Below are 27,868 nucleotides of genomic sequence, written 5' to 3'. Positions count from 1 at the left end.
CCCCGTCCCCGCCATCCCATCGTGCATGAAATATTGGCCGGCGCCGCCGATCGCTGTTCCCATTATCTGCAACATTACCGGGAGATAATGACAGGAAAATAAAATACCCCCTTCCCGCCTGGCGGGGATCGGGGCCGGGGGCAGCAGGCGCTCGCGTGGGTTTCCAGCCCCCCCTGCCCGTTCCTGCCTGTGCCCCGCTGCCCGCGTCCCTTGGGATGGGGCCGGGGGATGTCTGCGTGGAGGGGACGTGGACCAGGGGGACGTGTGGATGGCAGGGACCTACAGACCCGGGCAAGGAGTCCCCCAAAACGCTGGGGTCCCCTGCGGGTCCCTGTTCCCTGCCCGGCCGTCCCCCCCACGCTGGGTGACCGTCACCAGCCAAGGGGCTGCGGGAGGGGGGACCACGGCCCCGGGGGGCTCGGGGCTGCGTTTGCTCCAGAAACGGGCAGACAAAGGGCCGGGGACCCCCAGCCGCGGGGCCGCGTCGTCCCCCTCCTCGGCTCCAGCGGTGCCGGGACCAGCGCTGCCTCCCCCTCCACGGCTGGGGGGGCCCCGGCTGCCGGCGGCCTTGTGGGGCCCCGGCTGCTGCTCCATCTCACCTGCCAGGGAGGAATTTAATTACCAATTAAGGGGCCTTCCATCTGTTTGAGGCCTGCCCGACCGCTCGCGCTCCCCTTTAATTACATCGCTGACAGCCATTTCACTCAATTAGCTGCAAAGCGCAGCAGAGAGCCGGCGCGGGGGCAGCTCCCGGCCCCGCCATCTGGGGGGCCGGACCGCGTCCCCCCCGCGCCCCTCGTGCTGTCCCCAGCCATCCCCATCGCTGTCCCCGTGCCATCCGGCCCCGGTGCCCTTGCCTGGCCCGTGCTTCCCCCCCCTCCATCCATCCCTCCATCCCTCCCTGTATCTTTTCCTGCATCCCTCCATCTTTCCCTCCATCCCTCCCTCCATCCATCCCTGTATCCTTTCCTGCATCCCTCCATCGCTCCCTCCATCCCTCCCCGCATCCCTCCGTCCCTCCATCTGTCTATCCTTTCCTGCATCCCTCCATCCTTCCTCCATCCATCCCTGTATCCTTCCCTCCATCCATCCCTGTATCCTTTCCTGCATCCATCCCTGTATCCTTTCCTGCATCCCTCCATCCCTCCCTCCATCCATCCTGGCATCCCTCTGTCCTTCCGTCCATCCCTTCATCTATCCCCGCATCCTTTCCTGCACCCCTCCATCCCTCCCTCCATCCATCCCTGCATCCCTCTATCCCCACATCCTTTCCTCCATCCCTCCTTCTGTCCCTCTGTCCATCCCACTATCCTTTCCTGCATCCCTCCCTCCCTCCCTCCCTCCCTCTATCCCTGCATCCCTCCATCCCTGCATCCCTCCATCCCTCCATCCATCCCTCCCTCCCTCCCTCTATCCCTGCGTCCCTGCATCCCTCCATCCATCCCTGCATCCCTCTGTCCTTCCATCTCTCCCTCCCTCTATCCCTGCATCCTCTCCTGCACCCCGCCATCCCTCTCTCCCCGCTGCCACCCTGCACAGGGTGCTCTGCCCCCTCCATCCCCTCTCAGCCGATTTTTAGGGAGCAGAAGCCGGGCCCAGGGTCTCCAGGGGGTGGGGAGCACCGAGGGGCTGGGGCTGGCCCCCCCGGGCCCCCCCGGCTCTGCCTGTGCTTTCCTACGGGCAGACGCTGCAGCTGCTTAACGGGCTCTAAATCTCCTCGTTAAAACAATCCGTAACGGGGCGACAGATGCCCCGCGCACCCGGGGACGGATGGATCACCCGGGGGCGACAGCTTCGCGCAGGGGGGAGCGCTGGCTCGGGGGTCCCGGCTGCTCAGGGCCCCTCCGGAGCCGCGGCCGGGGGCGAAAATAGAGAGAAGGGAAGAGGCGAGGCACCGGAGAGGGGGAAAATCCTCGGGGTTTATTTTTGGGGAGCGATCCGGGCTGGATGAGGGCCTGTGTGTGCAGCCGCCCCCCTGTCCAGCAGCACCCATGGGCGTGATGAGCTGGGGGAGGGCTCAGCCAGGGGGTTTTGGGGTATGGGGACTCATTGTGTGGCCAAGCCGCACAGCGTGGCCAGGGACGGGGGGCTGCCCCCCATGCCAGGGCGTGCAGCCCCCGGCCGGTGTCTGAGGGCTGCTTGGGTCCCCCAGCCCCAGAGGATGGGGGTCCCTGGCCCCGTGCCCCCCCTCGGCGAGGATGCTACGGCGAGGCGGCCGCCCTGGCCGGGCCATCCATCACCGCGACAGCCCGGGGACAGGCGAGGAGGGGCCCCCCTCCCTCGGCACCCCAACCCCTGCTGCCCCCCCCGCCCCGGGGTCTTTTCTTCCCTCCTCTTTCCCTTTCTCTTCCCTTCCTCCCCCGGCCGGGAGACAAAACCCGGCTGACAAGATGGAGGCCAGGCCATCAATCAAGGCGGCCGCTGGAACCACCTCTCCCCCCGCTAATGAATCCCCTTCCCGGCCTGCTGCCGCGGCACCCCGGCATGGCCACCCCGGCACGGCCACCCCGGCACGGCCACCCCGGCATGGCTGTGTCCCCCCCCGGCGTGGCTGTGTCCCCTCCAGCGTGGCTGTGTGTCCCCGCGGCACGGCTGTCCCCCCTCGGTCATCCCCATCACCTCCCCAATGGACTTGGGGTCCCAGCTGGGGTGGGGACAGAGCAAGGGGGACGGGGTGACCCGCGTACGGGGTGGCAGGCTTTGGGGGTGGCGTGGGATTTGGGGTGACAAGGGCTTGGGGGTGGCATAGTTCGGGGACCCAGACTGTCAGGGATTCGGGGTGCAGGGTGGCACGGATGCAGGCTGCCAGGATTTCGGGGGCTCATGGCTGCGGGGTCAGCGTGGGTTTGGGGGTGACGTGGCCGTGGGGGTCGCATGGGGCTGGCAGAGCTGCAGGGTGCTGTGGGGCCGGCCAGCGGGGATGTGGGGCTGGTGGCCCCAGCCCTGTCTCTCCCGGGGAAGCCCCCTGGTCCAGTCAGTCCCCATGGGCCCTGTCCCCCCGTGAGGGGTGAGGGGCCCCCCCAGCCCCGCGGTCCCCGGGGAGCGAAGCCCCTTTGTCCCCGGGCCCATCGCCTGCTGTGGCGCCTTTGTCCCCGTGTCACTTGGGGGGCACCAGCTGTCATGGCCGGGGACCGCGGGGCCTTCGCGCTCCTCCTCCTCCTCCTCCTCCTCTTTGTTCTCTGCTCCCATGCTGGGGGCTGCCTGGGATGGGGAGGGAGGGGGGACCCGGGGTCCCCTCCCCAAGGGGCGGCTGGGGGCACACAGCCCCCCACCATGGGGCACCCCCCCTTGCACCCCGAGCACCCACGGGGAGCAGACGGGGACTCGGGGTGGATTTCGGGGTGGGTTTTGTGCCCTGCCCCATCCAGCCCTGGCTTGGGGTGCCTCTGGTTTGGGGGGGTCCCTGGGGCTGGGGGTCCCCAGGGTGGGGGAAGCCACCACCTGCCTGGACCCCGTGGTCCCCCGCCACCCCCTGCCCCCCAACCACGGGTTTGGGGGGGGGGACAGCCGCCGAGCCTTTGTTGTCCATTTTGGGGGCGCAGATCCAGGGCAGGGGGGCAGCGAGGGGGGGGCTGCGAGCTCCTGGGAGGGCCCGGGGGGGCTTGGGTGTGCGGCTGGGACCGTCCCCTCCTTGGGGACACGGGGGCGCGGGGACACAGGGCTCCCCCAGCCCAGAGGAGCTTTGGGGTCCTGGGGCTGGGGGGGCATAGAAAGGTGTGGGGGGGTCCCGGCTGCGGGGGCATCTCCCTGGGCCCCCCCCGGGGGTCGTGGGGTGTCACTCGTGTTTTTGGGGGACACACAGGCACCTTTGGGGTCCCCGTGGCTGCAGGGTGGGGGGGGTGACTACAGGAGGGGCGGGGGCAGGTGGGGAGGGGGCTTTGGGGGGGAGCAGCCTGGAGGGGTTTGGGGAAAGTGGTGCATGGGGGGGGTCCCCGGGTGGGGCTGGTGGGGAAACCTGGGCGGGCGGGTGTCAGAAGGCGGGGGGGGCGATGTGAGTGGGTGTCCCATAGCGGGGGCGTCCTAGGATGGGGGGGTCCCGGGGGAGAGGGGTCCCTAGGATGGGGGGGGGGGTCGCCGAGGGGAGGATCTCTAAGATTTGGGGGATCCCGGGGGGGGCTCTGACGGGAAGGGGTGGGGGGGGTCCCGGCCCGGAGGAGAGGGGTCCCTAGGATATGGGGGGGGTCCCCGAGGGGAGGATCCCTAAGATCTGGGGGATCCCGGGGGGGGGGGGGGCTCTGACGGGGGGGGGAGGCTGGGGGCCCGGGGGGTCCCGGCCCGGGGTCCCGCGTGTGCCCAGGACCGCCGGCAGGTGGCGCTGCAGGACCGCGAATGGGCGGCCCGGGCAGGGGCGGGGCATCCAGGGAGGGGCGGGGCTAAGACCGACACGGGCGGGGCTATGCACCATATTAGGGACGGGGCGGGGCTATGCAAAGCGCACCAGGGCCCCGCCAGGGAGCGGCGACCAAGAGCCGCGCCGAGGCCGCGGCGTTAGGGAGCGTCGCGCAAGAGGCGGTGGAGGTCCGTGGGTGGGGTGGGGCGTTCCCCAGCGTGGGGAGGGTCCCCAAGGTGGGGGGTTCCCAGGAAGAGGGTGATCCCCAGGTGGGGGAGGCCCCTAGGCTGGTGCAGCGTGACCACGGCAGAGCGGACTGTGGGTGCAAGCACTGTGGCTGCCCCATGCGTGGGCACCCGCGGGTGGGCAGCGTTTGGGTGCTTGGCTGCGTGCACCCATCCCCACCCTGGGCACGGCCAGGGAGAGGGTGGGGGGCTCCTGGCTCTTTGCCCGGACCCACACCCCAACCGCGGGGCACCGCAGCCTCCCACCACCCCCAGGCCGCCCTGTGCTGGACCCCATTGATCTGCGGTGGCTTGAAATTATGAACCCGTAGAGAGTGGGATTTAACAGAAAACCGCAGAAATGTCGCCTTGGCCTCCAAGGGAAACGCACCAAAGAGCCCCCAGAGCCCAGCCTCGATGGGCGACGTGCGTGTGGGGACCCACCGCCCTGATGCGGCGGACAGCAAGAGGACACCAAACCGGGGAGGAAAACTTTATTTGTGGCTGGTTCTGGCTGGGAGCAAGCAGGAACGGCAAATCCATTCTCCCTCCTTAGCGCTTAATTTTTCCCTCAGTGTTATTAACGTCGGGGCAGATACGAGACCCGGCAAGGGGCTTCTGGAGGCGGCGCAGCCGGGGAGGAGCCGTCCCGGGGATCCAGGCTGGGGCGCGGGGTTTGGGTTGGGGTCGGAGTTGGGGGATGCCCGGGAAGGTCCGTGTGTCCTGCTGCCCGGCCTCCCCCAGCCCCGGGGTCCCACCTTTTCAGCCAGCGCCTCCGAGGGGAGACCCCGGAGCTGTCACGTCAGCGGGGAAGGCTCGATGTGCTCCTTGGTGGGCTGCGGGACCTGGCGTGAGAGCCCGGGGGGGCACTGGGTCAGGCCCACCTTGGGGTGCCCTTCCCGGCCGGACGCCTGGGTTCCCTTGGCCAGGGAGGGGGGCAGACCTCACCCCGAGCAACCGGGGGTCTGTGGGACCCCATGCTGGGGTGACAACAAGAGTGGGACCCAGGGTGTGCCCCATCTCCATCCTGCTGGGTACAGCTGGGCATCACACCCCCTCGTTAGCGAGGCTAATGAAGGTCTTACCTGGGACGTGCTCTGCTCGGCCAGAGGCTTCTCATCAACCTGGGGGAGGGAAGGGGACCGGCAGCTTTAGGAGCGGGGTGATGGGGAGGAGGGGACCCACTGGGTGCCCCGACACGGGGAGCATCCCCTGCGCAACCATCCTGCTCGCTGCCCACCACCCACGAGGCCGCCGTGCTCGGCAGCTTTCCGGCAGTGGCTGGACCCCGACCCCGACCCCAGTCCCTGCCCATCCCGGCCGGGCCCCCGGCACAGGGAAGGGTTCGCACCTCCTCGGTGCTGCCTATTCTCGGCCGCCGGCGTCCCCCGCGTCCCTCCTCTCTGAGCTGCCCGTCAGGTAGTCGAAGAGGACGAAGCCATACGGCGCTGGCTCGGGGGCCTGGGGAGGGAGAGAGGCTGAGGAGGGTGGGGAGAGGCAGAGGAGGGTGGAGGAAGGCCATGGCACCGGGTGGCTGCACTCACCCGCAGGCTCAGCCGCTGGATCACTTGCTGGGGGTCGCTCTCCAGGATCACCCTGCGGAGCAGCGCGGTGCTGGCACCAGCCCACCGGGATCCTCCCAGCATGGCTCCCTCCCCATCCTGGCTGCGCCCCACCAGGCATCACCGCCACCGCCCCGTGCCTCAGTTTCCCTCCCTGTGCAAGGCTCTGGGATGCCCTGACAAAGGCTTGAGGAAGAGCTGCTGCAACGTTGGCAAGCCAGGGTGCCCAGCTCCCCCTTGGCACCCCGAGATGGGGCCAGCCCCTTCCTAGCACCCAGGGGGACGATGCCACCCCCTGTCCCTGCAACCCCCAGTGCTGCGGGCTGCCTCTCCCCCTCCGTCCCCCCCAGCAGGAGCTCACCCCCTGTCCACGATCTCGTCCACCACCAGGAACGTGCCCTCCATGTTGTCCAGCAGCCAGCGCTTCTCCACCTCCTTCCTGCGGGTGAGCGGGTAGGAGACGTCGCTGCACCCGCTCCCGCTCACGGCCTGGGGTCCCGTGCGAGGTGCTGGGACCCGGACCCCTGCCATCCCAAAGCAGCGCTGGCCCCGTCCCCCCCGGGCCGTTAGGGGACAGGGGTTTTGCGCCAGCTCAGGGCATCACCTGGGGCGCGCTGCTGCCCCGTGCCCTGCCTCAGTTTCCCCACCCGAGGCACGTGGGAGGAGGACTCACCGCAGGAGGTGGCCGAGGGCGTCGAGGAGGCAGGCGAGCACGGCCGACAGCATCAGCTGCGGGAGAACAGGGGAGTCAACGGGGTCACGGGGGGTCCCTGGGGGGTCCCCGGGGCTGCCCCCCCCCACCCTACCTCATTCTCCTGGCAGCCCCCCACCACGTAGAAGAAGAGGTCGACGCTGCTCCTGTAGACGACGGTGAGTCCTTCCAGACAGGCGATCTCCCCTGCGTGGGGACACGGGATGGTGCTGGTGTCCCCCAGGACCGCACCGGAGGGGACGCTGCTCCAAGCCCGGCGTCCCCCCGGCATGAAACCTTTTGCACCCGTGTCCCCCCACGACTGCCAAAGCTCCGGAGCGGCCCCCCCCGCTCACCGCCCGCCCGGTGGGTCTTGCTGAAGATGCTCCTCTCGAAGGCCGCCTGCTCCTTGGCCGTGGGGAAGGTGCCATCGTAGTACTGCGGGGACGGGCAGGGGGTCAGCGGTGGCAGGGTGGGCAGCACGGGTCCTGCGCGGGGGGGTCGTGTGCCAGGACCCCCCCAAGGCCCCCACTGGGACCCCCCAAAGTCACTGCCAGGACCCCCCGAGACCCCGCAGCCTGCCGGGGGGGAGATGCCTGAGCCAGGGTGAGGAGGGGGGGGTGGGGGACCTGGGCAGCATCCCCTGGGGAAACTGAGGCAGGGGGGGTCCGGGCTTCACCTTGGCCAGGAGGCGCTGCCCGAGGCTGTCCAGGATGAGCAGGGCCTTCACGGTGTACAGGGAGGGCTCCTGGGGGAGAGGGGCCAGGGCCGGAGGGGCTCAGCCCCGCGGTGGGTCCGCACCCCCCCAGCCCACCCTGGGCTCCCCTGGATCCCCTCCCTCGGGATCCCCCCAGCTCTGGATTTTGGGGACCCCCTTTGCTCCCCCATCCCACCGCCGCTGCCCCTCTGCTCCCCCTTTTCCCCCCATTCCCTCCCAATTCCGTTCCCCCATTTCCCCTCTTCTTCCCATTTCTCCCCCCCCGTTCCCCCCCTCCCTGTCCCCCCTCTCCCCCCGTTTCACCACGGTCCCCCCCCCGTGGCCCCCCCAGCCCCTTCCCCTCCCGTTGCCCACCCTTTCCCCCCCGTCCCCATCATTTATCCCCATCGCCCCCGGTTTCCCCCTCCCGTTATTCCCCCCCCCCGTTCTTCCCCCGTCTTTTTTCTCCCCGTGTTTTTTTTCTCCGTTTTTTCCTCCCCGTGTTCCCCCCCCCCCCGTGTTTTTCCTCCCGTTTTTCCCCATTCCCCCCCCCTTCCCCGTTTTTCCCCGTTTCTCCCCTCCGCGGCCGCACAAAGCTCCCGGCGGGGCTGCGGAGCCCCGGTCCCGCCCCGGTCCCGTCCCGGTCCCGTCCCGGCCGTACCGGCCCCGCGGGCTCCATGGCTCCGCCGCCCCGGTCCCCCCCCCTGCCGTGCCCGCCCCCCCCGGCCCGCTCCGCCCCGGCCCCGCATCCCCCCCCCCCCCCGCACCCCCAGCTTTGCCTCCCTGGGGAGAACCGGGGGTCCCCCGGGGCGGGGACCCGCACCCCCCCCCGCTGCTGTGTGGGGACGCAGTGGGGGGGACGCGTGTGGCCGTGGGGGGCTGCTCCCCAGTGCCCCCCCCGCACACAGGCACCTCCTTTGGGAAAGGAGCTGGGGGGGGGTGGAGGCTGGGACCCCCCCCCCCCCCGAATTGGGGGGTTCAGGGAAGCCCCTGAGGGGGGGGGAGGCCCAGCAGCAGGACAGGGAGGGGTCACCCAACCTCTGCTGACTTTAATTTGGGGGTCACCCCCCCGGGTGGGTGGGGAGGCTGGGGGGGGGGGGGTCCTGGCAGCGCGGGGTCCAGCCGGCGGCTGCCAGGCTCGTCCCTGCTGCGGGCTGTGGGCTCTGCCGGGGGGCCGGTACCCCCCGGGTGCCATCACGGGCGATCCCGGCCGTGGGGCACAGCCCCCCCTGCACCCCTGCTCCCGTCCCCTGACCGCTGCCGGCGGCGTTTGCCGGTGACTCACCGCTTGCACCCAAATCACCCTTTTTTGCTTTAACCTCCGGGGCTGGAGCGTTTCCCCACGGCAGGGGCTGAGCCCAGGGGTGAACCTGGGCCACGGCCTCGGAGCGCGGGGCAGCGGGACACGCCGTGCCCACAGCAACTCCCCACCGCGTCCCGCCGGAGGGACGCTGCTCGCCGCAGGCTGTCCCTACCCGTCCCCACCGGCCATGGCTGAAAAAATACCGGGGGGGCCAGTTTTCCCGTGGGAGCACTGGGGAAGGGGCTCCGTGCGCCCCTCGCCAGCTCGAGGCACCCAAAGGCTCTCGCCTGCCCGAGGCGGAGGAGGGCTGGGAGCCGTGGGGACGGGGACGCCTGCCAGCCCTCCAAATAGCCCCGTGGGGGCCACTAAAAATAACCCTGTGAGGGGCAGCCCGGCTCGGGTTGCCGGCGGGAGGCTGACCGCAGCCCCGGGGAGGCGCGGTGAGAGGTTTTAGGGTGCTCCCATACACCCGTTTTCCCCTGCGGGGTGCAGGGGGGCACAGGGGGATGGCGCCTGGGTAACGCTTGCAAGCCGAGGCAGCCCCGTTGCAAGCCCTCGGTGGCCATCGGGGTTGGCGGCACCCCCAAATCTCCCACCCGGCGTGCAACGCGCCGAGCGGCGGCTCTCGGTATCGAGGGGGAACCGCTCTGGCGATGGGGCCGTGCCCATCCGCCCACCGGGGCCGCCGCCGTTGCCTCAGCAAATTGCCGGTTGCGGCACGACGTGGGCCGGGGCCGCACCCCGGCTTTCCTGGGTGTTTCACGACCTGTTTTCCAGGAGGAGATTAGCGAGACGGAGCAGCTGGGGCAGAGCGAGCCCATGACCCAAAATCGCTCGGATCCGGGTGCTTCCAGGCTCCTCACCACCTTCCCTTGGCCTCTCCGGTCCCTTTCCCTGCTGTCCCTGTCTCCCTGGATGCTCTGGAGCATCCTTGCTCGCAACGTTGGGGTTCTCCAGGTTCGGGGGGATGCGCAGCCTCTCCCCCGTCTCTCAGCCGTGCCGGCGAGCTTGGTCCTTGCTGTAAAATAAGGGGGGCTCTGCTCCTGCTGCTGCCCTCACCCCCCACTGGGAAACCTCACCCTGCTGCAAGGCGTCGGAGCTCGTGCTCATTTTCCACGTTTTTTTCGGATGAACTATTGTCTCTGGCATCCTGTTTGTCCCGGCGAGTTTCTGGGGCAGGGAAGAGGGTGTCTGGTTTTGGCAGCTGCGGCCGCTCCGGGCAGCTGCAGCGTTGCAGGAATAGCAGGCAGGGGTGGTGCTGCCTGCCTGCCCTTACCTCCTACCTCCCCGCCTCTGCTGCCAGGTCTGGCAGCGGCTGCCCCTCGCCCTGCGGCCACTGGCATTGATTTGGGCAGAAAGCCCGCGCCGATCGATGGGGGAAGGTATAAATAACCTGCTCCGAGGTGATGGTTTTAATGGACCCCGCTCCGTGCTTATTTATTTAAATAGCTGAGGGAGTTCCCATCGGTGATCTGGTGATCACCTGGAGAGGCAAGGACGGGACAGGGGCCTGATGCCGGCCCCGCTCCTGTGGCCGTTCACAGCACCTTTCCGCCTCCGCTCCTGCAGCTCTAACGGGAGATCCCGGCGCTTTTTGTCGAGCGGCTTCAGAGCCACCGGCTGCGTGCGCTGATGGCGCTGGCGCGGGTCCTCGGGCGCCCGGTGAGGTGGCTGGGATGAGTCGCAGCCTTTCCCTCCCCTCTGCTGGGCAGTTACTGTCTCAAAAGGCATCGAACGTCGAAACCTCAGTTACTCGGTCAAGCTCAAACCGGCCGGTGGGTTCCCCCGTGACGAGCAGCGGTGTGACCCACGGACAGTCTGACTGTTTGAGGCTGACACCTGACAGCCAGACAGACGGACAGCCCACGGGACGTGAGCTGCAGGTGGCTGTGAGCGGCTCAAAGGCGGCAGCTGTGGCTCTGTGTGGCGGGGAGCCCCGGCCCGGGGCTGCCCCCCGGGCTCTCCCCCTGCCCGCGGCTCTCAGCCGGCCCAGGTCGGGCTGGGAGTTCCTCTCTCCGGCACAGCCCCCTGCACCCCAGCGGCTCCCAGCGCCGCGGGCGAGGAGCGGCCGACCAGGAGAGCTGGCTTTTCTCAACCCGACAACAGGCCTGGGCGTAATGAGCAGGGGTATGCCGACTGGGCAGCTGCCGGAGCGTGAAATTAAAGACTTTTAATTAGCGAAGGGCTGGAGCAATGAAGAAAGTAAAGCATGGGGTTAGCAGGCGATGGCCTGGCTTCGCTCCCAGCCCCGCCACTGACTCACTGCAGGGCCTGAGGGGAAGCTCCGGCTTCGGCTCCGTCCTTCCCTCTGCAAGTGGCTCCGGCAGCTGCCTCGCACCGGCGCAGGGACGGGGACCCGCGAGGGCCGCGGGCGAGCGCGGGGCAGGGTGGTGTTTAGACGGTGTTACCGGCCCGAGGGGCTGCGACAGCGCGGGGGAGGCCCCCAGGCCGCGCTCGGGGGGCAAACGAGGCCGAGGAGCCCTGGCCTCGCTGTGGTGTGGCCCCGGGGGGAGGCTGACGGCCCCCTCCACCCCCAGTGCCGGGAGGTGCGGGGATTGGGGGGCCCTGGGGACGCGGGGGACCCCCGGGGCGGTGTCGGGGCCTGCGGGGTGGTGGAGGCTCCGCCATGGCGGCCCCAGGCCTCGCCCTGCGCTGGGGGCCTGGGGCGCCCGGTGCCATGGCAACAGCTGCGGGGCGAAGGGGCGGTGTCTCTGCGCCGCGGGGATTGGTCCGCGCCGCTGCCAGTCAAGTGCTCAGACGGGCGGCTGGCTCCTGCGCGTCGTCTCATTGGCAGCTGCCTCTGTCGCTCGGCGGAGGCATCGCGTTCCATTGGGCGCACGCCTTGTCACTCAATCGCTGCGGGAGGGCGGGTCGCGGTGGTTCTGTTCTCCTCTCTGATTGGCCCAGCTCGCGGCCGCCGGGCCAAACACGGGGGCCAGCGGCGCCGTCCGCGTTCCGATTGGCCGCTCAGCCTGCCTATCCAAGCGGCTGCGGGGGCGGGAGCAACGCCTCACCGTCGCTTTCTATTGGGCAGCCGCTTCGTCCCGCCTCCCCTTCCCGGGCGCCGATTGGCGGCGGCGCCGCGCGAGGCGGGAGGGGGAGGTGGTTGGCCAGGGCGGGGAGCGGGAGCGGGGCCGGCGGCGGCGGCGGGGCCGGGAGCGAACGGCAGCGGCGAGCGGGTAGCGGCGGGCGGAGGGGCCGGGGCCGCGGTGGCGGTGCGGGGGGCGCGGGGCGGGCCGAGGGGCGCGGGGCGGGCGGCGCTGAGGGGACGGCGCTGAGGGGACGGCGAGGCCGCGCGGGGGGGCGGGTCACGAGGCGCGGGGGGGGTCTTAAAGGGCCCGGGGCGGGGAGCGGCGGCGGCGGGCGGCACATGGCCCACGGCCCACGGCCCCGCCGCCCCTCGCTCGGCAGCGCTGGGACCCGCACCCGGGAGGGGAGAGGGGGAAGAGCTGGGGCCTGGCGGCTCCTGCGGGGGGGCACCGGGAGCCGCCCCGCCGGGCTGGGGGCGGGCGGCGCGGGAAGGTCGGGGCGGGAGGGGCGAGCCCCCGGGCGGGTGGTGGATGTTGTGCTGCCCGTGGGAAAGCCCCTGACGGGTTTTTGTAGAGCGGCTGGAAACTGGGCTAAGGAGTGAAAGGGAGTCGGAGCTGGATTCCTTCAGAGAGAGGGGAAGTTGACGCACCGGCCTAAGAATAGCTCAGGGAGGGGAAGTATGGACAATATTGTCGCCGAAGGTAACTCCGTGTTTCTGTGCCCGCGTTGTGTCAGGAAAAATCAGCTTTTCCAGTGAAATTCCCTCGGCTTTCCACCGGCCCGCGCGTGGGGGAAGCGCCGTTTCCCGGTGTAGTAGGTCCATGTGCAATGTTTAGGGTGGTGCCTCGTCGGCGCGTTATCGCCTTCGCTCTCTGGTTATATTTCAGCTGCTGATGAAATTGCAGCCAGTAGCGGAGGACGATTTGGATCTTCCCACGATCGGGACCTTTGACTCATAAAAGGCTCCTTCAGGAAGCGTCGCAGACCAGGAGAGGGGAAGAAAGAGCAGGCGGCTGGCGGAGGGAGCAGACCCCGTCCCGGAGCGAGGGGAATTGCGGGGAGCGAGAGGACGTCGCTGTATGTGGAGGTTTTGGACAGTAAGTCCCACGGATTTTTATGTAGCTGTGTTCTGAAACAGCTCTGAAGAAGAGGAAAGGGCGAGAGAGGGTGAAGGCTATCTTCTGGGGAGGGTTTGTTGCTTCTCAAGATTTAAATCTTTAATTGCGCTCTGCTGGCCGACCAGCGAGTTCCAGAATTTGAGAAGAAAAACAAAGTCATCCCGAACCCAGAGTCTTGAATGTTCTGTAAACTTTTATCCTGTTGTTTAGCGAGAACCTGAACGCCAAAGTCGTTGCTTTATTTTGTTTATTTGAAAGTGGGGCAGAGGAAAGACAAACCCAACCAACCTGTTGTGTGGAGAATTCATCTGACGCTGTTTTATTGGTTTTTTTGTTTTTTTTTTTTTTTTTAAATTCCCAACCCCTCCACCTGTTTTCTTTTCTCCTCCACCAGAAATGCTTTCTCTGAAGAAATACTTCACCGAAGGCCTCATCCAGTTCACCATTCTGCTCAGCTTGATCGGCGTTCGCGTGGACGTGGACACCTACCTGAACTCGCAGCTCCCCCCTCTCCGGGAGATCATTCTTGGCCAGAGCTCCGCTTACACCCAGACCCAGTTTCACAACCTGCGTAACACCTTGGACGGATATGGCATCCACCCAAAAAGCGTAGACCTGGACTATTACTTCACCGCTCGCAGGCTGCTCAACCAGGTGAGGGCCCTGGACAGGTTTCAGGTGCCCACCACCGAAGTCAACGCCTGGTTGGTGCACAGAGACCCCGAAGGCTCTGTGTCTGGTAGCCAGCCCAGCGCCGGCATCGCCCTAGAGAACGGCAGCGGCCTGCAGGATGGGAGCAGTCCCGACAATGGGGTGAGGGAGAGCGGAGCGGAGCAGGGCTTTGGGGAAGAACTGGAAGATTTGGGAGCGGTGGCTGCCCCGGTGAACGGAGACCTGACCAAAGAGGTAGGCAGGACCTTCTTTTGCCTGCGGTGGGGGGGAAAGGGAGCCCCTGGGGGGCTCTTGCCCTCTGGTATCTATCCGGGCGAGCGGTACTCTCTACGTTGTGTGTGTTTAGCACTTGGGAAAAGCGGGTCCCCACTTGGGAATGGTGTAATACTGAATTGCAGAGGGCTCCGGGTGTATGCGCGGGGCGGTTTTCTCTTTTTGTTTGTTTTATTCTTGGTCTGAAAGTAATAGTGAAAGGAGGGGGAGAGGGTTGGGGTCAGCATTCCAACCTGTGCGCGTAGCTTTGTGTTGTGAAACCGATAAAACGAGGCTGGGAAATAAACAGGGGCATTGGGTAACAGCCTCATCCCAGGTGTCGAGCGGGTGGTTGGGTTACTTGGCTCTGGAGTTCATCCAGTGGCGATGTTTATTGCTTGGTTTTCATCACAGTCGGGTGGGGAGAGGTGAACTGGAAAGCGGTTTATTTTTTCTGTCTGAGCACAACCTTTCGGAGGCTGTGATGCAATGCCGGTCCCTGGGAGCTGCTGCTCTTTTTCCTTTTTGGCACCGCTCTCTTTGTCACGGCATGTTCAGCGTCGCCGTGGCCGTGGCGTGGGGGACGTTAGCGCTGATTTGCAGCGTTGGGTCCTTCCAGCGTCGCTCTCGCGTCTCATAAATTGTCTCTCGGATGAGCTGCTGAGGCGTCTGGGCATGGGGAGAGCCGAATTCGACTGCTGCCACCCCGTCCCCTGCAGCGAGGGGTGGGCAGCTTTGCAGGCAGCTGTCGCGGATGCCTGGGGCTTTTGTCATGTGGCTTCGGCGCAGCAGCAGGCAGGGAATCGAGTGAGGAAAGCGGTGTGAACGCGTGCACGCCGGAGAGACAAAGGTGACGATTGTTTCGGGTCTGGTATTGACGGATGAGCAGTGGGATGCTGCCGTAGGAAGCGTGGATGGTACCTTGGCTGTACCTGCAGGCAGCTTTCACCTGCCCGCGGGGATCTCCGGACTCCGGAGGCGTTTGGGCTGCGGGATCGAGGGTGAAAACCCCGCTCTGGGTTTGCAGCCGGCGACCTTGGAGGTGTCAACGAGAGGAGCTTCGGTCGGGGGGCTGCAGAACACGAGGCGAATGTTCCCACATTGAGTTTCTTCCCTGATAATTGAGAGAGGTAATTCCCTGTCTTGGGAACGGGGAAGAATTTAATGAAATGCCTCGCACAAGGTCAGGCGCAGCCCGTGGAATACTTCCCTGTCCTGCCCCAACTCTGGTGTTCTCGGCCGAGGGCGTTGGGCCTGGGGAGCCGTTCAAGCGCGGTACAGAGAAACCGGGGTCCGATTTGAGAGAGAAATGCCGCAGATTTGAGTGGCGAGAGGCCGATAACGCTGCTCTGTTCCACAGGCCCGTTTATTTCTTTCTTAAAATACAGTCCTGCGTTAGATGCCATTGCTGCGAGCTGCCCGTGAGCAGGGTGCAGCTGCAAACCCGGCCGGCTCGGGCTGGACTTGCCGGGAGTGAAACTCCCAGCCGGTCTGGGCGATGCCGGGTGGGAAGCGCGCTCCGCCGCGCTGCAGTTTCGCTCCGCTCGCTCCTTTAGGGAAGGGAGGGGAGATCTGGCTCTGCACCTGATCCCGGCTGTTCAGGCGTCCGTGCTCTTCCTCCGGTCTCTATTTTCCGTCTTTTTTTCCCCCCAAAGCCCTGGCTGGGACAGGAGGGGAGGGTGTTATCGCACCTGCAAGGTGTGCCGCGCTGTCGGGGGCACGGCGCCCGGGCACCCAGCGCCAGGAAATCCCGTCCGCCGAGCCCGCCTCGCACACCCACGTCACGCCGTCGCCCCGTCACGCCGTCGCCCCGTCACGCCACCCTCGCTCCCCCCGGGGCCAGCGAGACCGTGCTTGCTGCTGGTGTGACGCTTCAAAGCGCCGAGTCTTATTTCAAAGCATTACCCCAGTAGGGTGGTGTTTTGTTTTTTTGTTTTTTTCTTTTAAATAATTATTTTTTCGGTGGCTTTGAACCTCGACACCCCGGTAAAGGCTGAGCAGCCGCCCAGCCTTTCCGACGGGAATATCGTGTGAGCTCTGCGGCTGCCGGCAGACGCTGCCTCTGGAAGGCACCTGCAGGGCTCCGTCCTTCCTTGGGGGGACGATGCTGATCTGCAGATGAGCCTTAGGGTCGGGATTTAAATTTTTCCATGACTTTTCCTAGCGCTTAAAATAACCGCGACTCCCCGCGGGTCGTGCGCGACCTTGCTGGGGGAATATGCCGTTATTAATAATTCTCGGAGCCGGCGCTCGCCTTTGGGAGCGGCGTGGGGCTCTGGGGCTTTGCAGCTCGGGGAATCGTCCAAAATTCAGGGAATTCAATGCATTTTTTTTTCTCCCCGGCCCTGGGTCGAAGCCGTAGGACGCTGCTCTGCAGCATTGGGGGCGGGGAGGGCGGCGGCACCGCTGCCCGGTGCCGTTTCCACAACAGGAGGATAAAAATACGCGGCCGCCAGCCATGTGATGAGCTGCGGGGGCTCAGCCTTGGCCCCCGGTGCCAACCCCCGCCCCAGCCGGGGGGGGGGGGGATCTCCTTACACCCGGCCCTGCCTCTCCAGCGGCTCGGTCCCGGGCCGGGCCCCGTGGCGGGGCTCGGAGCAAGCCGGGGGGGTTGGCACGGTGCGGGGGGGGGGGTCGGGCTCCGGGGCTCCCCGCTCCGGGAGCCAAGGTCACCCCGCTCCGCCGTTCCCGCTGCCGGGGGAGCCCCGCCGCGCTCCGGCGCGGTGCAGGGCGAGGCCGGGCCCGGGGCGGGGGGGGGGGGGGGCGGCGGCGGCCCCGCTGCGCCAGGGCGGGGGAGCGGCCCGGTGGGCACCGCGCGGCCGCTCCGCCGCCGCCCATTGGTCGAGACGGCGGCCCCCGGCTGCGGGGATTGGTCGGGGCGGCGGCTGCCGGCGGCGCGGATTGGCGGAGGCCGCCGCCCGCCCGGGCGCGGGGCGGGGCTCGGCGGCCCATTGGCGGAGGGGGGCGCGGCCCGGCGCCGCCGCCGCCGCAGCCCGGCGGGGCGGGGCGGGGGGGCGGGGCTTGGCGGGCGCCGCAGCCAAGGTAACGGCGGGGGAGGGGCGGGCGGGGCGCGCCGCAGCCCGGCCCGGGCAGGGCGGCGGGAGCCGAGCCCAGCCGAGCCCGGCCCAGCCAGGCCCGGCCTAACCGAGCGGGGCGGGGACGGGGTGGGGGGGGGACAGCGCCGCAACCCGCTTCACGGGAGGCGGGGGCGGCTCCTGCCGCCGCAGCGGGGCCGCGGGCACCTGTGGCCGGTGGGGCGGAGCGGAGCGCGGCTCCCCAGCCGCCCCGGCCGGCGATGCGTGCGCGGTGCCGCGCCCCGGCCAGCCCGCCCCGCCGCCGCCTCCTCCTCCTCCTCCTCCCCGTCCCCCGGGGACCATGATCGGTGCGCGCCGCGGCCCGGGCGGCAGCTGGGGACATGAGAAAGGTACCGGGGGCCGCTCCGCTCCGGGGAAGGGAGGGCGGCCGCTCCCCGGGGCCGCGGGGATGCTGCCGGCCCGGCGGGGCGGGGAGCGGGGGAGGGCGGCGGGGGTGCCCCGGGGGGGGGGGGGGGGGGCGGGAGGGGGGGCTGCGGGCAGCCCCGGCAACGGCGACGGTAACGGCGGCGGCGGCTCAAGTTGCATCAGGTGGGTGGAAATGCGGGGATTTTCCTGCCGGCGCACCCCACCCCTTATGCAAATGGCCGGGATGGCACCACGGGCTGATGCAAGGCGGCCACGGCGCAGCCACCGCCGCGACGCGGGCCCGGGCGGCCCCAGCCGCCTCTCCCGGCGGCGGCCGGGCGGCCATGGGCGGTGGGGAGGGGAGAACCGGCCTCAGCCGCCATGCGGAACCCGCAGAGCCGCTCTCGGGGAGCCCGGGAGGCAGAACCGCCTTCCCTGGGCGGCACGGAGGAGCGGGGTGGCCGGCGGGTGGGCTGCGGGTCTGGCCGGGGCGCGGGGGGGGGGTCCCTCGGGAGGGGCCGGTGGGTGGGGACCCTGCCCGGGGCTGACGGCAATGTGGTCTGTCTTTCAGGACATCGATTTGATTGACATCCTGTGGAGACAGGATATTGATCTCGGCGCTGGGCGAGAGATTTTTGACTACAGCCACCGTCAGAAAGAGAGCGAAGTGGACAAAGAGCTGAGCGATGGGAGGGAGCGCGGGGACAGCTGGAGGAGCGGAGGGAATGAGATCTTGGATAGAAACCTACTAGTTGATGGAGAGACCGGGGAGAGTTTCCCTGCGCAGGTAACAGCCCTGGGCCGGCCGGGCTGGGGTCCGCGGCCGCGGTGATGCAGCACGCCGGGGGTCCGCGCTCCCGCCGAGGCGGAGGGGAGGCGAGGGGCCCTCCGGCCGGCTGTCGGGGTGAGCGGCGCCGCCGCCTGTGACTTACACCGGGGATCTGCTGAGCCGCAGGAGAAGGGTTTGCCCGGGCGGACAAGAGGATTTGATGCCGGGGAAGCGCGGGCTGCCTGCCGGGCCGGGGAGCCGCAGCGAGGCGGGCAGGGTAATGGCCGTGTCACCGTCGGCAGGACGCTAGGACGAGGGCGGCTGGTTCTCACTGTGCCTCTGGGTTGTCTGGCAGAGGCGGTGGCGCGGGTAGGCGCAGGGTCCCCTCCAGCCTGTCGCCGAGTCCTTGCGCCGGCGGTAGGTGAGGCTCGCCGGGAGCAGAGGCAGCACGTTTCCTTTCCCCGCTGCGCTCGGCGGCCGCTCCGACACTCTCTGGAGCGGGAGGATGGAGCCTGCGAAGCACTGGGTGGGGCCTCTGGCTCTTTTTGGATGCGCTGTAATAAAGCCCTGCTGTAAGGAGCTCGTTTCTCATCACCACCTCCCTAATCCCGCGGCTACGATTCCTTGTGTTTCACATCAGGTGCCCGGTGCGGAGGATCAGACAGCCCTGTCCCTGGAGGAGTGCCTTAGGCTGCTGGAGGCCACCTTCCCTTTCGGGGAGAATTCGGAGGTGAGCGGATGGGGCGATGGCTTCCGCCCCTCGGCGGATCGGGAGGCAGCGGCGGCTTTCCTTCCCTCGCTCGCCGGGGTTTCGGTGGCGCTGGTACCCCTAACCCAGACCGCAGAACCGGCAGTAAATTGGGTTAGCCGGCTTAAGGAGGCTCCAGGCATCGTGCCTGCGAAAGTAGCAGTGGGGGGGGGGGGGGTGGTCACAATTAATTAAAGACTTCTGGCTTTGCTTCTAATTAGTTCATAGTGAACTGTGGAGGAATAACTGCAACCAGTTTGCTTTGAACAAAGGAGAAGCGATTGCCCGCGTGGAGGTGGAAGGGCATTCGGGATTGCTGGCTCCCTGGCCGCGGCTGATCAGCCGGGGACTGACTCTGCCTCACGTGGTTAGTTTCCAGCTGCGGATGTCTCCACCCTGAGCGAAGCCGTGCCCGGCGAGAGCAGGTCCGCGGGCATCCAGACCAGCCTGCTGTCTCCTCTCCTCACAGAGACCGAGTCGCCCTTCGATCTGGAGCAGCAGTGGCAGGACCTCATGTCTATCATGGAAATGCAGGTGAGCTCGATGGCAGGTTGTGGGAAAGCGTTTGCCCTTCCGTGTTGCTCTTCCGATCAATTTAAGTTCGATGGCCGTCCCGAGCACCCAATTCCTGGACAATCGTGGTTTGGGGTTGCTCGCAGCTGCTTTGGTTTTCTCCCAGCCTGCGCGGTGACGCTGTGCCGCCCGCGTGGCGGTTGCTGCTGCTGTCTTAACCCTCCTGCAGCTGGCGGGTGATGCTGGGCCGCCGGAGAGAGCTCCTTCCGTGGGATCCAGCAGCGTTGTCCTGTCTCTTTGGCTGGAAGCGAAGGGCACTGAGGAAAGGCGGTGCTCGAGCGCGGCTCGTTCACTGTGTCGCATCTCTTCCAGGCTATGGAAGTGAACAACACAACCGCAGAAACCCTGTACAACGGCACGAGCGGAGACCTGCTGACTTCTAACTACAGCCTGCCTCCGAACACTCCCATCAATCAGAATGTCAGCCTGCATCAGGCCTCTCTGGGTAGCTGCTCACAGGACTTCTCCCTCTTCAGCTCCGACATCGAAAGCCCCTCCATGGCCGGCAGCTCAGCCCTGCTCCAGCTGGCGCCGGACAACTCCACCGGCCTCAACACCACCTTCGGCTCCACCAACTTGAGCGGCATCTTCTTCCCTCCGCAGCTGAACAGCACGGTCAACGAGACGGCTGGCCCCGAGCTGCCGGACCCGCTGGGCGGTCTTCTGGACGAAGCCATGCTTGACGAGATCAGCTTGATGGACTTGGCGATTGAAGAAGGTTTCAACCCGGTGCAGGCCTCGCAGCTGGAAGAGGAGTTTGACTCTGACTCAGGTCTTTCTCTGGATTCTGGCCACAGTCCTGCTTCTCTGAGCAGCTCAGAAGCCTCCTCCTCCTCCTCTTCCTCCTCGTCCTCTTCCTCCTCCTCGTTTTCTGAGGAAGGAGCTGTCGGCTACAGCTCAGACTCTGAAAACGTGGACTTTGAAGAAGCGGAAGGGGCGGTTGGATACCAGCCAGAGTACAGCAAGTTCTGCCGCATGAGCTACCAGGACCCGTCGCAGCTCCATTACTTGCCTTACCTGGAGCACGTTGGCCACAACCACACCTATAACATGGCGCCGGGGGCCCTGGACCCCGAGGAGCCCAAACTGCCCAGCGCGGGGAAGAAGAGCAGCAAGGAGAAGCCGTCCGAGTTCCTGGATAAGCAGATGAGCAGGGACGAGCACCGAGCCAGAGCCATGAAGATCCCCTTCACCAACGACAAGATCATCAACCTGCCCGTGGAGGAGTTCAACGAGCTCCTCTCCAAGTACCAGCTCAGCGAGGCGCAGCTGAGCCTGATCCGCGACATCAGGAGGCGAGGCAAGAACAAGATGGCTGCCCAGAACTGCCGCAAGAGGAAACTGGACACCATCCTCAACTTGGAACGGGACGTCGAGGACTTGCAACGGGACAAGTCCAAACTGCTCAGGGAGAAGGTGGAATTCCTCAAATCCATCCGCCAGATGAAGCAAAAGGTGCAGAACCTCTACCAGGAAGTCTTCGGCCGCCTGCGGGACGAGAACGGCCAGCCCTACTCCCCCAGCCAGTACGCCCTGCAGTACGCCAGCGACGGCAGCGTCATTTTGATACCTCGCGCCGTGGCCGACCAGCAGGCCCGGCGGCAGGAGCGGAAACAGAAGGACCGGAGGAAGTGAGGGGACGGCGACGCGGGAGGAGTGGGACACTCGCTCAAGTGAGAACTGGAGAAGGGCTGAGCCTGGAAGTACTTAGAGGAACTTTCATGCCTTCTTATCCGATATATCTTCTCAAAACAAAAAAACGTGACTGCTGCCGGTCAGTGTGCGGGAGAGACTGCGGGACCTGCAGGCTGAGTGTGGAGGGCTCCCTGCGGGGAGGGACGGGGCGGAGCGGACCCTGCACTGGCGAGCCCGGCGCCTTCCACAACCTGGAATCCTTTGAGCGCAGGAAACGAGCTGGCATCACTGGTGGTGAGATTGGCAGAGGCGGAAAAACTACTGTTAGGAACTGGCTTTAAATAAGAAAAGAGATTTAAGCAAATGAACTTAAAACAAGTTATAGGAGAGACATTTTTCTGAACTTCCAAAGTTCTGTGATTTCAGGTAGTTGGGGTTTTTTTTTTCCTTTTTTTTTCTTTTTTTTTTTTTTTTTTTCCTTTTCCTGAACCAGTTTTGACATCGGTGTGTGTGATTCGATCTGACTTAATTCCAGATTAACCAACATCCCTTCCTAGATCAGACCAGCGCACACATGGAAACACAAGTGGTGCGACTTCCATTAACCCTTTCCAGCCTGAGGAAGCTCAGAGGGGGCTCGCGGGAGAACCGTTCCTGAACGTGCGGCGGAGCTGTGACGCCTCGGGGGGGGGGGGGCACGTAGAGCTTTAGGATTTTTGGGGAGGGGGGTGCGCGGACCTGGAGAGGGTTAAGAGAACCGGTGCGATACGCGTTTTATTTCCCCCCCCCCTCTTCCACCACACTCGGAGCATGTCACTGCCGCCGAGCCAGCGCCGTGCTGGGGCGCCGAGACGGCACACGCAGCAGCCTGCATGCAAACGCTGTCTTCTCCCACTGACTGGCTGGGGAACTGCTGGGGGAGGAAGGCGGGGAGGGGCGCTGGGGCCCCCCCGGGCAGCGTTACAGCACAAGGGGAGCGGAGGGTTCCCACCCCAGGCCGTGGGCTTGTCACTTATAGAAATTAGACAGCTGTTAGGATTCCTGTTTCTTAACCGCGCTTTGATTTTTTAGGGCTTCAGCCCTGTTTTTCCCTATAGGGTCTAGAGTGCTTGTGTTGAGTAAAAGGGAGAAGCCCAAACGTTCAAAGCTGCTAAATGTTCTCTTTGCCATAAAGATTCAGTGTAACCGTGTGATCACATTATAGGATTCTCTTCTGTCCCTAGGTGTTGGTCTGACTTCCTTTGTTTTCAGGAGGGGGGTGGGGGTAGTGCCTTGATCACTGTCGGTCTCCACCACGGAGACGATCCTAGAAGCTGTATTTCCAATATAGCACAGCTGGGAGTGTACTGACTTTACCAGCAACTGAAAAAGCTTAAAAAAACAAAAAAAAAAACAAAACAAAAAAAAGGCTTTTCCTAGCCGGTCCTGTGCATGTGATACGGGGTGAGGGCGGCGCGGCGGAGGGAAGACTCGGGGTGGTAACTCAAGAAAGCTGGTCGTGCAGGAGGGAGGCCTGGCGCGGCCCGCGGCGCGGCCGAGAGGGAAGACGTCTGGGCGCGGGCACGTTTTTCCAGGCTACGGGGAAAGCGGTTGGATCTCGGAGCGCGTCGCGGGGCGCTCGGTGCCTTCGCTGCGGCCCCGAGCGGCGCGAGACGGAGTCGCCGAGACCCCGGCGGGCTCTCCCATCCCGGCCTCCTGGGATTCAACGGCTTTACTTACGCATGAGACGAAGCACAAGTGGTGGAGATGTGGGTGTGGGGAGGTTGGAAGGGAGCCCTGTGTGTATGTTTTAAATTATTTTCCTCTTAGAAACTTTATTTTAATGATCTGTGACCTGTCAGGGAAAGAAGAGAGATTGTGTGAGCACAGGACAAAAATAAAACAGCTTATTCACTGTACGAGCATTTGTTTCATGGATTTTTTTTTTTTTTTTATTATTATTTTTGTAAAAGATGAAAGATGGCAGGGAAAAGAAACAGCTGCTTCTTGTGGGTCCTTCTCACCCACGGTGGCTCCTGGCTGTTTTCTGCCGCGCTGGGCTTGGAGCAGGTCTGGTTTGCCTCCAGCGCTGGTCTGGGGAGGGAGTCGCTGTCGTCCCAGCCTGCAGGTAACAGCCTTGGAGGGGAGGGAAATGAAAGGCTCCTCGTTCGTGGGAAACACTCGGCTCTGGCTCAGCTGCTTTTCCTTACTTCAGAACAGTATCTTCTTAAAGAAAGCTGAGGAGAAGCGTGTTTCTGGTTAAATTTGCAGCTGCGTGGAGCAAGTCGCGGGTCCCTGAGCCAAAGCCACCAAAGCTGCCACGGTTCAAAGGCCCGGGCCCGGCTGGGCGCAGCGTGGCCGCGGGTCAGCGCTGCCTTGGCACAGCTCGACGGCGCTGCCGGAGCCGGAGCGCGGTGTCCTGGCTTTTCCCGTCGGGCGAGCAAATGGCATCGGCGCAAGCTCGAACCCTCCCTTCCCTCTCGCAGCTCCAGCGCCGCCGCCGTTACACAAGCCCCACCTTCCCCGCAGGTTTTGGCTGTAGCGTTGGTTACGGAGCCAAAGTTTATTCAATCACGAGTGTATTTATATCAGGCTCCGCAGGCCGGCTCCTGCCCCGTCCCCTTCCCTGCGGGACGAGGCCCAGGCGGGAGCCCGAGCCCTTCGTCCCTGTGCCTGGATAAGCGTTTCCAGCGTTGCCGACCCCCCCCGGGCTCAGCTTTTCCCTGCGGCCGCCCCCACCTCGCTGCCCGTTCGGGGCCGGCGGCGGTGGGAAGGTCTGGCCGGGAGCCGGCGGGCAGCTGCCAGGCCGGCGCTGGCTCCGGCCCCTGGTTTGCAGCCCCGTTCCCCAGGCAGGGCTCAGCAGAGCTCAGTTTGCATCCAGCTGGGCTCAAGGGCAGGCCCTGACTTTGCTGCTCTTTTGTGTGAGGGGTTGGGTGCAGGCAGAGCTGCGGGTGCGGGCAGCCGGGCTGGGCAGACGCCAGGGAGCAGCACGGGGAGGGGGACAGGCTGTCCCAAAGCCAGGCTGCTGCCGAAAGCCTCCCCCGTGGGCCAAGCGGCAACCCGGGGCCTGCAGAAGACGCCACGCGCTGCTGGGATGAACCAACCGGGGATGGAAAACCGCTGCTGGGCGCTGCGGGTGCACCGGCACTGCTGGCCGCGCTTAAAAGAAGTATTTTGAGATGCCTCCCTTGCGGCTCAGCACCGTCTCAGCCCTCTATATTTTTTAGTTAGATGCCTTTCTCTAAGGCTTTAATACCCACCGCCTTAGTGGCGTGGCTGCTTGCAGGCTCCGTCTTTTCTCATCCGGCGTCGTTATTACGTAGCAGTTCCTGCACTCCTACGTCGAGGCTTATTAACAGAGCCTGTCGCTAAAAGCCAGGAGGCCTGGGTGAGAGGCTGCTTCGGGGACACCACGGCCTCGTGCCCAGCAGCCTCGGACACCTCCCTGGGCCAGCCACGACCAGAAAAGCGAGCCGAAAGCGCGCTGCCGGCCCCGCTCTGCTCCCCGCCAGTCTTCCACCGGGATTCCTATGGGGCAAATGTAATTTCCCTGGGGATTAAACCTCTCCTTATGAGACTGGAAGAGTTCATCTACTCCTGCTGCCGGAGCTGAGCCCAGGCCAGCTCTACGCATGGCAACAGCTCAGCCAAGGGGAACGCGAAGCATTAAAATACACACTCTGAGGTGCTTCCCGCCTTTCTTCCTGGGCTCTAGGGTATTTATTTCAGATATTCCTTCAGGGGCTGTTTTAGAACGTAATACCGGCTTGCAAAAAAAGAAAAAATAACCCGCAAGGCTTTCCCCCGCCCCAGTGATGCTGTGGGAAGGCCGCAGCCCTGCCGGCGGGGCCACGGCCCCCTCCCTGACCGCAGAAGGGGAGCGGGGTCGGCAGGCGCACGGATGGGGACGGGGGGGACGCACGGCTCCACCCAGCGCCTCGTCGCCCTTTGCGGCCTCTCCCCCGCAGAACGGGACCTTTTCCTTCAAGCCTCCGCTCAGACGCGTCCTTGCTCACGCACAAACACACCAGCAAACCCCCGTCTCCCTGTCGGGAGGCTACAGGTGAGCAAAAGAGCTGTTCCCCAGCCTCCGGTACGGCTTCAGAGCAGCAAACCCAAGCCGAGAACTAGACAAAAATCCATTCCCCTCTGGCTCCCTGCCCGCGCCCGTCGCATCCCGTGCGGGGCAGCCGGGCACCGGCCTTTTTGCGGGTAGCGAGGAGGGAGCTTAACCAGCTCCTCACCTCCACTGCTGTCACTCCCGTGTCACGCCACGCGCTGTCAGAGGCGCGGGCTGCCTGCCAGCCCGTAATCAGGTGAAGTGCAGACCTTTCATTTTCCGAAGCAGGAAGCACTTAGCCACCAGCGGGGCCTCGTGCCTCTGATCTTGGCGAGAGCCGTGGCTCAGCGGCCCTTTTAACCAGTGTCCGGCTGCCGCCCGAGCCCTCATTCGGGCAGCCGCACGCCGGCGTGCTCCCTGCCCGGGACCGACCCTGGTTTCTGCCAGCCTGCGGTGGGATGGGACGCAGGAGCTGCCTCTGCCCTTCCCTGCCCCGCTTCTGGCAGCCCAGGGCAGCAGCGAGCCCGGGGCAGACCGCCTCGCCACCGCCCGCAGATCTCTGAGCACATTACGACGGTTGTGAGACTATTTCCCTTGTGCCTCGGTTTCTCGGGAGGTGACCCATCCCGCTTACGCAGTGCCGCGGCCAGAAGAGACAAGCAGAGAGCCGGTGCCTGCCCACCCTGCCGGCAGCTCACGCCGGAGCCCCACGGACTCGGCGCGGCCGCAGTCCCCCCCCCCGCCATGGAGCAACGCGCATCTTCCAGCTACCTGCTGCGATCGATCGCCCCAGAGCCTCCCCAGGGAACCGCAGCCTTCTTTACGTTCAATTAAGTGGACGTTACTCCTTCCATCTCTAGTGATTAATACAGGTTTAATTGCTGCTTCTGCTGGCTGCTGGGGCAGGGCAGACATTTCAGCGTCCCGCCGGGTACAGGCTGTGCTGCTGCAAATAACGTGGATTTCAACCGGCTGCGTAGTTTTGCAGTGCCCGTGAGGGGCTGGCGGAGCCCCTGTTCAGCCCTTGAACACCACCCAGAAGCCCCCTGCCTCTCCCTGCTCCATCCTGCACCCTGCAAACACTGGAAACCTCTGAGCCAGGACCACAATCCTCCTCCCAGGAACGCTTCAGCCCACTCTGCCGTCCATGCCGTTGCGTGAAGCGTCAGCTGGGCTGAGCAGAGGAGGACGGGTCTGCTCTTCTCCACGCACAAGAGCTTGTGGCCATCAGCCAGCTCATACCAAGACTCACGCGAAGCCATCTCCATCTTCAGCCAAACAGCCACCAGAACCATCACCAGAGCTTTAAAAACCCATCCGTAAATGCAAAGTGACAAAATCTGCTCAACGTTCAGAAGAGAATTGAAGTAAAAGTCACTTACCCCACCGCTGGTGCCGGATCCTGGCTAGGAACGCAGGCAGCGCGCGCTCTCGGCTCAAGCAGCATCTTGCTACATCAAACGAGGTCCCGAATCATAGCTAGTCCTCTTGTCTCCAGGGGCGAGAGTCGACTCAGGCCTCTGGATACTAACCTCTACGACACTTTTCTTCTCCAGATGGAAGTCAACATAAATCAGAACCTGCTGTCAGCTGCTCCAAAGCTCCTGCTGCTGTCGACACCCAGATCGGAGCCACCGGCTAACCTGGGCTGCATCAGAGCTAACCTTGCTCAGAGAGAACCGCAACCGCAGGCTAACTTCCCTCCGTGACCTGCTCTACACCTCGTCACTCATCTCATGCACAAAGAGCTGGAGGAAGGAGCAAGGTAGAGAAAAAAAAAATCAGGATTATAAATCTAAAATTTTATTGAGACAAAAAACTGACAGAGCTTGGTATGAAGTTAAAATCCAAACACGTACTTTACATTTAAACAACGTTTTCACAGAAACCTAAACACATGCTTTTAAAAAAAGGTTTGTACAATGCAAGTCTAGATACATACCACCCTACAAGGAGGTGCCAGGAGTCTGGTGGGGCTCATGACTCCAGACATTAAATAGTTCAGTATTTGTAATAAATCTGATTAAAAAAAAAAAAACCTCAGAAGATTCAGGGTAACACATTTGGCTCCAGCACCACCGCCTGGCCTCCTACAAACAATCACTTGTTATGGGAGAATATGGAATTGATTTTTTTCTTGTGCTGCTGTTGATTTCCTCTCCCTCCCACAACTAAAGGGTTCCCAATGCTGCTGGCTGGACAGTCAAATTCAGGTGAGAAAAGGAACAAGTAGTCAGAAGTCTCTCTCCCCCCGCAATTTTGAGAAATAGCACCTTGTAACGGAAAGAAGGGTAGAAAGGCTTTTAAGGGGTTAAAATTCATTCCCGCCCCGCACCCCACCCTCCCACATACAATGCATGTGTCAGTAACTGGCAGTTCTGCTTCAGGACAATACGAATCACAAGTTTGCATTTTCACAAGTCTCCCCTCACCCCTCCCACCCCCCCTAAAAATTGCTCGCAGGGTTTTGAGGATCTTGGCTCCAGAGATTTGGACATTCACAGTTTCAGTCTCATGTCAGTGTCCCTGTCTCCCTAGTTCTGTCATCAATACTGGGCTCTTCCCCCCCCCCCCCCGGCCCCTTTATTTTTTTCCTTTTGTGAATTCAGGTTCTAAAAAAGATCTGGAAATGATCTGGAACATTGTCACCAGGCCTCATCTCCCTCCCTCTCCAATTAAACAAGAGACCAATTTCCCCACATCCCTCCCCCCAGCCCCTCAAACCAATACACCAGTAAATAGCAAAAGAAAAAAAAAAACCAAACAAAAAACCTACACACATGCT

The 27,868-nt window shown here is 64.6% G+C and overlaps 2 protein-coding genes and 1 long non-coding RNA gene across 7 annotated transcripts; 1 reads left to right on the top strand and 2 right to left on the bottom strand.

Annotated features, from left to right (window-relative positions):
• Positions 1 to 5,091: 5,091 nt before the first annotated feature.
• Positions 5,092 to 10,538, bottom strand: COPZ2 (COPI coat complex subunit zeta 2; the record flags this gene model as incomplete). The annotated part of the gene is made up of 12 exons (XM_082332189.1): positions 5,092 to 5,399; positions 5,640 to 5,678; positions 5,906 to 6,015; positions 6,099 to 6,150; positions 6,478 to 6,555; positions 6,790 to 6,845; positions 6,923 to 7,014; positions 7,164 to 7,245; positions 7,487 to 7,555; positions 9,485 to 9,608; positions 9,887 to 9,977; positions 10,355 to 10,538. The coding sequence occupies 10 exons, from the start codon at positions 10,536 to 10,538 to the stop codon at positions 5,920 to 5,922; spliced, it is 924 nt and encodes a 307-aa protein (XP_082188315.1). The 3' UTR covers positions 5,092 to 5,399; positions 5,640 to 5,678; positions 5,906 to 5,919.
• A 1,364-nt stretch (positions 10,539 to 11,902) lies between these two features.
• NFE2L1 (NFE2 like bZIP transcription factor 1) lies at positions 11,903 to 22,942 on the top strand. Of its 5 annotated transcripts, none has more exons than XR_014230358.1 (8): positions 11,916 to 11,986; positions 12,411 to 12,934; positions 13,350 to 13,861; positions 17,891 to 18,106; positions 18,729 to 18,818; positions 19,209 to 19,370; positions 19,722 to 21,470; positions 21,580 to 22,942. XR_014230358.1 is itself a non-coding variant. In XM_082331698.1 (8 exons), exons 4-8 carry the CDS (start codon positions 13,352 to 13,354, stop codon positions 21,042 to 21,044), a joined length of 2,301 nt encoding a protein of 766 aa, XP_082187824.1. In that variant the 5' UTR covers positions 11,916 to 11,986; positions 12,411 to 12,538; positions 12,725 to 12,934; positions 13,350 to 13,351; the 3' UTR covers positions 21,045 to 22,942. The 5 variants fall into 5 exon arrangements, 4 of the variants coding, with proteins under 4 accessions (XP_082187825.1, XP_082187824.1, XP_082187823.1 ...); XM_082331698.1 differs by having other exon boundaries at positions 12,411 to 12,538; positions 12,725 to 12,934; positions 19,722 to 22,942; XM_082331699.1 differs by having other exon boundaries at positions 11,903 to 11,986; positions 12,725 to 12,934; positions 19,722 to 22,942.
• A 71-nt stretch (positions 22,943 to 23,013) lies between these two features.
• LOC309600079 lies at positions 23,014 to 27,404 on the bottom strand. The gene is made up of 3 exons (XR_014230413.1): positions 27,026 to 27,404; positions 26,466 to 26,831; positions 23,014 to 23,260 (listed from the first exon to the last, which is right to left on the bottom strand). It is a non-coding gene; the product is annotated as an uncharacterized lncRNA (long non-coding RNA).
• Positions 27,405 to 27,868: the final 464 nt, after the last annotated feature.

The sequence above is a fragment of the Platalea leucorodia genome (assembly GCF_965183815.1).
Source record: "Platalea leucorodia genome assembly, chromosome: 22".
Taxonomy (NCBI): domain Eukaryota; kingdom Metazoa; phylum Chordata; class Aves; order Pelecaniformes; family Threskiornithidae; genus Platalea; species Platalea leucorodia.
Note: the sequence above shows the minus strand (reverse complement) of the source record. Positions and strands in the feature narration are given on the sequence as shown.